This window comes from Alnus glutinosa, chromosome 5, assembly GCF_958979055.1.
Source record: "Alnus glutinosa chromosome 5, dhAlnGlut1.1, whole genome shotgun sequence".
Classification (NCBI taxonomy): domain Eukaryota; kingdom Viridiplantae; phylum Streptophyta; class Magnoliopsida; order Fagales; family Betulaceae; genus Alnus; species Alnus glutinosa.
The window spans coordinates 16,684,381-16,692,737 of record NC_084890.1 but is presented as its reverse complement, the minus strand read 5'-3'; the positions used below and the strand labels follow the sequence as shown (position 1 = coordinate 16,692,737).

Below are 8,357 nucleotides of genomic sequence, written 5' to 3'. Positions count from 1 at the left end.
GATGAAAAGAACCAAGGCTGTAATTTTTTTTTTTTTTTTTTTTTTTTTTTTTTGTGTGTGTGTGTGTAGGCCGTGCAATGCTTGACTCCCTTAAGCTTTCTAATTACCCTATGTGGTGAGTGTTGGGCCAATGACCCCCAAACCAAATGGTTTTAGGGCACTAGATGTAGAAACATCCCTAAGGGCTTAATTACTCAAGTCAAAAAGACTACGAAGCCAAACTAGCCATACAATCAATCAAATTTAAATTCCGCATCTTTTTACGCGAACACTCAATGCTTAATGAGGCAAGAGGCCCGGTTACTCAATGAGAACTCAAACTGATGATTTTTTTTTTTTTTAACAGCCGAGGTTTTATGAACCAATCATCCTACAATTCTTATGATACACATTCCCCAATTCAAATTTCATACCCCACAAAACCAATGCAAATGTGCTTGTGAATTTTAATTAAAACAAGTGGGGTCTCTCAAATCCAGTAGATGAGTCAACATATTCAAATTTCTAATGATATGCAACGTTCAGAGTGTTAAGCAAACCAATGTTATGCAAACCATAGTAAGATGTAATCATGCTCTGTCAACAACATAGCAATTTTTTTATTTTTTATTTTTATTTTATGATAACAACAAAATAACAGACAGGGACATAAATGCCTACCTCACCCCCAAACTAAAATGACACATTGTCTCCAATGTGACTAGAAATACAATACCGATTGGGTGATGCAAGTCGAGTATAGCAAGGCTCCCCAAAACTTGAATGGCAGACACGTATCCTGAAAAATATAATAAAAACAAAAACAAACAAACAATCAAGTGATAAGTGAAAGAATGAGGGTCGCCTCCACAAGCGCTAAGTTTTCAGTCTTCAGCCAGACTTCCCACAAAAGACGACAATCACTCCGAGTAACCAAAATTTTCCAACAGGGTCGTCTCAAACACTCATGCCAAGCCAAGTACTCAACCATTGGATCAATGAGTGGGCGTGAAAAATAAGCCTTCCTCGTGGCAGCATGCACTTTGTGGTAGTCTATCCATGCTCTCCATCCTGACTGAATACAAGTTGGCACAAACCTGTCGTCCTTGTTCTTTACTACTATCAAACCAGCCCGCTTTGGCACCTCATGAATCGGGCTCACCCACTTGCTATCATCATAGTCCAACCTTTAGCTTCCTTGTGCTCTCTTAAAACATCTGGTAACTTTTCCTCTGGAGCATCAAGCAATTCCAAAGCTCTACTCACTGGTAGAACATCTTCTGGACCTAGGAACTTATACTTAAGAATGTCTTGTAGAGGTGTAAGTTCCTTCTTAGGAGGCTCAGGTATTGCTGTCTCCTCATTCTCACTGTTCACCAGAGAAGCAGACTCCAAAATGGCATCAGCTTGCTCAAGTAACTTGTCCAAATCCAAATCTTCTCCAAATTGAGCAAAGCATGCCTCTAAGAGGTCCTCTGTGTTTGATTCATCTATGTTCTCCTCATTCTTATTGCTCACCAGAGGAGTAAACTCCAAAAGGACATCAGCTTGCTCAAGTAACTTATCTAAATTCAAATCCTCTCCAAATTGAGTAAGACATGCCTCCAGGGGGTCCTTAATGCTTGATTTATCTACAGTGTCCTCCTTGATCTCCTCAATCAAACATACACTTTCAACCTCATCATACTTTAACGGCTGATTGCTGATATCAAAGATATTCAGCTTCACTGTCATGTTGCCAAAAGAGATATTCATTACCCCTGTCCTACAATTAATCATGGCATTAGCAGTAGCTAAGAATGGTTGCCCTAGAATTATCGGTATCTGAATCCCAACATTTTGAACCGGCTCTGTGTCAAGCACAACAAAATCCACGGGAAAATAAAACTTGTCCACTTTTACCAAAACATCCTCAATGATTCCCCGTGGTCTTTTCACCGACCTATCAGCCAATTGAATTTTCATGGATGTAGGCTTCAATTCTCCTAACCCCAATTGCAGATAAACCGAAGAGGGTAAAAGATTTACACTTGCTCCAAGATCTAATAAAGCCCTCTCAATTCGGCTGAGACCTATCATGCAAGAGATAGTTAGACACCTAGGGTCCTTGTACTTTAATGGCATCTTGCATTGAAGGATTGAGCTAACCTGCTCGGTCAGACAAACTCTCTTCAGGACATTGGTTTTCCTCTTAACCTTAATCAAGTCCTTCAAGAACTTGGCATAATATGGCACTTGCTAGATGGCATCCAAAAATGGGATATTAATCTGAACTTGCTTGAACACCTCCAGAATGTCCTCAAACTTCCCTCCCTTCTTAGGTGCTAGTAATCTTTCTGGGTATGGCGCCTTAGGCACAAATGACCTAGGAGGATCATCAACGATGGGTGTGACTTTAGATGGCTCCACTTCTCTCTCCTCATTGTTGCCACTATCTTGCCCATGAGGCTTAGCAGGGTTCTCTTCATGAAGAACCACTTGGTTGTCCACTTGTCTCCCAGAGGTGTGACAATAGCTTGTACATGCTCCTTCTTGTATGCATAAGAACTTTCACCAGTACATTGTAACTTTGGATTAGGCACGGGCTGGCTAGGAAGCTTTCCCTTCTCTCTCTCACCCAAGTGATTGCGATTTGACCAATTTGAACCTCTATCTTGGCAATCGCTTGGGTGTTCACCATGGTAGTATTCTTCACTTCATTGATGGACTGGCCTGTAAGCTGCATGAAGGCCTTGAGAGTGTCCTCTAATGTGGACTGTGAAGAAGAGGCTTGGGCTTGAGTAGGGGGTTGGTATGCTGGTGCTGGCGGTGCTTGGCGACTATGATGATGAACAGGATGATGAAATCCAGGGGGATATTGATTATGGGCTTGATGAGGTCCTCCCCCTTGATTCATTGGTGGGCTCTGCTTCCATGAAAAATTAGGATGGTTTCGCCACCCAGGATTATAAGTCTCGGAGAAGGGTCCATTGGATTGCTTCCTAAAGTCATTGAAAGCATTAACTTGTTCCATTGATGACTCGACAAAGGTTGGCAAAGAAGGACAATTTTGTGCTGAGTGAATGGGGCTAGCACAGATGGAACAGCAATCCACGTGGAATGGGCTTGCCGCATTGATGGATTTCCCTATGACGAAGGCATCGACCTTCTTAGTAAGGGCATCTAACTTCATCTTTTGCTCCATATCTTCCTTCACCTCGTAAATGCCTCCCTTCTTTTGGATGCGAGCTGATCTATCCCGATAGCTTGAAAAATCCCACTGTTGGGAGTTATCAGACAACTAATCCAAGGTCCAATATGCTTCTTCTCCCGTCAAACTCAGAAATGCACCTCCATTCATTGACTCAATCATGCTGCGGCTGGATTGAGTCAATCCTTGGTAAAAGAACTGCACGAGTCTCCATTTCTCGTATCCATGAGGAGGGCACTTGATCAACATTTCTTTAAATCTTTCCCAACTCTCCAAAAAAATTTCATCCTCCTCCTGAGTAAAAGAGCTTATTTCCTTTCTACATTCATTCACCTTGGACATTAGGAAAAATTTGTTGTAAAACTTGTTTAGCAAGTTATCCCAAGATGTGATAGAACCAGGCATATTTGAATCCAGCCATGCCTTGGCTCTATCGTGAAGAGAGAATGGAAAGAGTCTAAGATGTACAGTTTCCTCAGAAAAGTTCTGAAATTTGAAAGTAGCACAGATATCTTTGAACTTTTTTACATGGCTGTAAGGATTTTCGAGGTCTAAGCCATGGAATGAGGGCAAGAGTTGGATGACATGCGGTTTTAGATCGAAGTGGGTGGCATTGGTGGGTGGCAAAACTATACATGACGCAGAGTTTGTCGCAACGGGTGCGAATAAATCCTTGAGTGATCTAGTGTAATCCACATTTTTCGCTCTTGGCTGCTCCACATTTACATTGGGATTTCCTTACGTGTTGTCTCCCATCTCAGAAGTTGTTCTCCGCTCAACTTTTGCTTGGACAAGTGTTTTGCGCTTTTTCCTAAACACCCTATCTATATCGGGATCTAAGGGTAACAATTCTAAGTTCAAGGATATCCGACCAAGCATACAAAGTTCCAAACAAAATTTAACCACAAAACAAACAAGATAAAAAAAATAAAAAAGAAGGAACAAAAATAAAAAATAAAAAATAAACAAGATAGAGAAAAGAAATTGCAAGTAGGGTAAACAAAATTCTCCAAGGTGCAATCTAGGTTAGTTCCCAGGAAGGTGAGGGGGGTCACACTGGACACACTTAAATCCCAAGACCTTCCTTGCCAGAATTTGCCTTGATATTTGCCCCTTAGATAGTTCTGTAGACCCACACTAGCAAAGTCTTCTCTTTTATCTTATTATTTTTTATTCTTTTATTTTTTTTATTTTTTATTTTTTTGAAGATTAAAAGAAAAATAGCACAAACAAAATAAATAAGAAAAAAAAATCAAGACTTAACACAAATGCATACAACCAAACAAAGACACTGAAAATGCAAGAATTGAAACTTACAGGTTTGGACCAAAATTTTTTTTCTTTTTGGCAAAACTTTTCTGCTACTGAACTTCTCCAAGTAACGCATCTTGTGTTGGTTCGATCAATCGACTTTGACGGTCTCTCATTCGACTTCGCAAAATTCCGCACAACATGAAACAATCACAGAACAGAAACCCTTGCTCTTTTCTTGTGTTTTTTTTTTTTCAAAGAAAAAAAATAAAAAGATTGAGAGGAAAAAAAACAAATCTAGTAGAAAAACAAAATTAAAATAAACAAAACTTGATTTCTTTCTTACAAATCAATGCTTCCCCGGCAACGGCGCCAAAAACTTGATGTGCAAATTTGTTTAACTCGCAAGCGCATGAATCGTATGTAGCATAGTGCGTGCAAGTGCGAGGTCGAATCCGCAGGGAAGTGTGTGTGAAGAAAAGAAAATCACTTTCTATTTAAATAAATCTTGTTTTAATCTAGACCCAAAGATTTTGGAATTTTTGTAAACAAAATAATAAACAAAAATAAATTAAATAAGAACAATTTATAAAGAAAGACACTAAGGTATCGGAATTCACCAAACCAAATCAAACACCCTACTCTTGCATTTTATTCATAAATTCAATTCAATGGACTCAATATTCAAATTCAAAACATGAAAACATTTGAAGAAATCAATTCAAACAAATCACAACGATTATCCCCTTTTAATTGAAATCATCTATTGTATCCGGAAATCACAATAGATATCCCAATCTCAAAGAAATCAATCGATGTATCCATCGATTGAATTACAACAAACATTAAATAAAGATCATCAATCTAAAAAAATAAATTGACGTGGAATTTGAATATATATATATATATATAAGAACAATGAATCTATGAATATCAAGACAAGAGTATAGGTGTTATCATTGATGAGGTTTCATCCTCAACCTTAGTTGAGGATTTTAGCCTCTCATGACTAAAAACACCAACAACTCGTGAAATGAAATCATGAAATAATAAAAGAGAAGAACAAAAAGAAGAACAAAAGGTTTTTTTAAAAAAAAGGTAAAAATAAAACAATAAATTAAAACAATGGGAAAGAAAGGAAGAACGGAAACAAAGTAACAATAAACAAAAGATAAGTGATGAGAAAGAAAGAAAAAGAATTGAAAATTAAATAGCAAGAAACTAAAAAAAACAAAGGACTTGAAAATTTAATAACTTTAAATTAAAAGAAATATGACAAAGTAATGACTTACAAAAGAAAAGACAAGAGCTAAGACAAGTGCTCTGAAGAGAAAAATTGATGCCCTAAGTGGTACCTAGCAGGGGGTATTTATAGCAGAAGATTAGGTTAAACCAATCTCTTACAAAATGGCACCTCTACCCCTCTAAACCCTAATAGGAGAAAAGAACGCTAGGGTTTAGGGCCATATTTTCAAAATGGCACCTCTACCTCTCAAAAACCCTAATAAGGTAAAAGAATGCTAGGGTTTGGAGCGTCTGCAGTCGCTAGGAACAAGGAATTCGCGCTCTTATATTGCATGGCATTTATGACGTGGCAGACATTCGAATTGGGAAAATTATATTCCACAATGATTTTTAGCATTTTGAACTATCTTTCCAACGCCGCTAATTTCACTTCAATCCGATACTTGAGTTGAAAGTTATGATCAAAATACTATGAATTGTGCAGAACTTGAAATTTAATCCAATCCGATTTTGACTTCCAAAATTTGCATTTTTTTCACTTTAAAACTACGGTTTTCTCTCCAGGATCTGCAAAATACCAAAATACAAAAACTAAGCAAAAATATTAGAAAATAACAAAACTAAAGGTCTAACTAATGCAAATTAAGGGGTCCAAATATACAATATTTGGCACTCATCAAATACCCCCAAACTTACATTTTACTAGTCCCTTAGCAAAACAAAATAAATAAAATAAAATTTAATCAAAGCAAGAAACATAAATCCGCTTTCGTGGGAAAGACGATTGCATTTAGCGTATGCAATAAGCCTTTTGAATCTCTAGGACTCCCTAGAGGACGAGTGAAGTCTCGTAAGGGTTTGCCAGAAATGATACCCACAAACATTTTAAAGCACGATGTTGTTGTTAAGATAAAAACTTCCATACAAACACATGGTTCATACATCATGAGTAGGCTTAACAAGGTGAACATCACAATCACATCAGCCATCACAAATCAATTAACTCATAGCTGGAAAATCAAGAAAACACATGTTCCAATAAGTGCAAAGTGAGATTTAACATAGACTCATGAGGTTTCAATTTTTCTCAAAGTTTGTGTACCCAAAATTCATAAGAATTTATTAGATGAAAACAACCAAGGCTGTAATTATTTTTTATTTTTTATTTTTTTTTTATTATTATTTTTTTTTGTGTAGGCCGTGCATTGCTTGACTCCCTTAAGCTTTCTAATTAACCTATGTAGTGAGTGTTGGGCCAATGACTCCCAAACCAAATGGTTTTAGGGCACTAGATGTAGAAACATCCCTAAGGGCTTAATTACTCAAGTCAAAAAGGATACGAAGCCAAACTAGCCATACAATCAATCAAATTTAAATTCCGCATCTTTTTACGCGAACACTCAATGCTTAATGAGGCAAGAGGCCCGGTTACTCAATGAGAAATCAATGCTAAAGTTCACCGTCCGGACGGCGTCCGTACATATTACTGCAGTCACCCATTTGAACCCTCATCCTATAAATAAAGGCCTGGGCATTGAGAACTGCAAGAATTCGGAATTGAATTCCTTCAGAGCTTAGAGAGTTATTTTGTGAAGTTATTGGAGCTGATCTGTTCTCTCTCAAGTCATTGCAAGTGTGTTGTTGCTGCGCTACAACTGAAGTCTATCTTAGGGGACGACCCTAAGATAAAGTATTCCATTGAAGACCCCTTCAGATAGGATACCTGGTTGGGAAGCGTTCGGGTTGGGTTACACGTTAGAGAGCAAGGTACGACCACTGCATCAGGGGTATGTGAGTTTGTATCTAGCTTTGTCTTCTGAATAGTGCATATCCTGGGTTTGGCTGCCCCGGAGTGGTTTTTCTCATCTTGAGTTTCCACTTCTTTAACAAAAATTCTTGTGTTATTTATTTTCCGCATTGTTATTTTTGTTAACACATTAAGCACACACTTGCCTTTTATTTTTAGAAGTCGATTTTATTTTTCAATTGGTATCAGAGCTTGGTACACTCTGAGAAGATTAATTTCTTGAGTGTTATATTTTTTTTTAACTTCTATTTATTATAATGTCTCAAACTCTTAATTATGTTCCTGCCTTTGATGGTACGAACTATGGCTATTGGAAGGCACGTAAGCGTTTCTTTCTGAAATCTATTGACTATTGGAGTATTGTTGAAACTGGTTGGACCAAACCAGAGGATGCAACACTCGAACTAGTCACTCAGAAAAACACACGTCTTTCAAATGAAAAAAGCCCTCCGTGCTCTATGCCAAGCACTTTCTCCATCAGAATTCGCAAAAATTTCAAATTACGAATCAGCCAAAGAAGCATGGCAAATTTCGGAAACAACATATGAAGGCACGAAACTTGTAAAATTTGCCAAACTTCAAATGTTGATTTCAAAATTTGAAGAGATTAAGATGTTGGAGGATGAGACATTTGGAGAGTTTTACTCCAAGATGAGTGACCCGAGAAACTCCATGGTGAGTCTAGGGAAGCCTATCTCAGATGTAAAACTCGGGATCAAGGTGACCAACATTGAAGAAAGCAAGGATCTAGAAGAGATGATGATTGAAGAGTTGGTGGGATCTCTTCAAACGTAGGAGCTGTCTCTACCCCCAGTCAAGAAGTTGAAGACCATTGCCCTAAAAGCTTCCAAGAAGAAGGTAGAAGCTTCATCTGAAGATGACTCT

At 37.9% G+C, this 8,357-nt stretch overlaps 1 protein-coding gene across 1 annotated transcript; it reads right to left on the bottom strand.

Moving 5' to 3' along the window:
* Positions 1-1,137: 1,137 nt before the first annotated feature.
* On the bottom strand, positions 1,138-3,163 carry LOC133869022 (uncharacterized). The gene is made up of 4 exons (XM_062306004.1): positions 2,617-3,163; positions 2,266-2,507; positions 1,441-2,217; positions 1,138-1,398 (listed from the first exon to the last, which is right to left on the bottom strand). Exons 1-4 carry the CDS (start codon positions 3,161-3,163, stop codon positions 1,138-1,140), a joined length of 1,827 nt encoding a protein of 608 aa, XP_062161988.1.
* Positions 3,164-8,357: the final 5,194 nt, after the last annotated feature.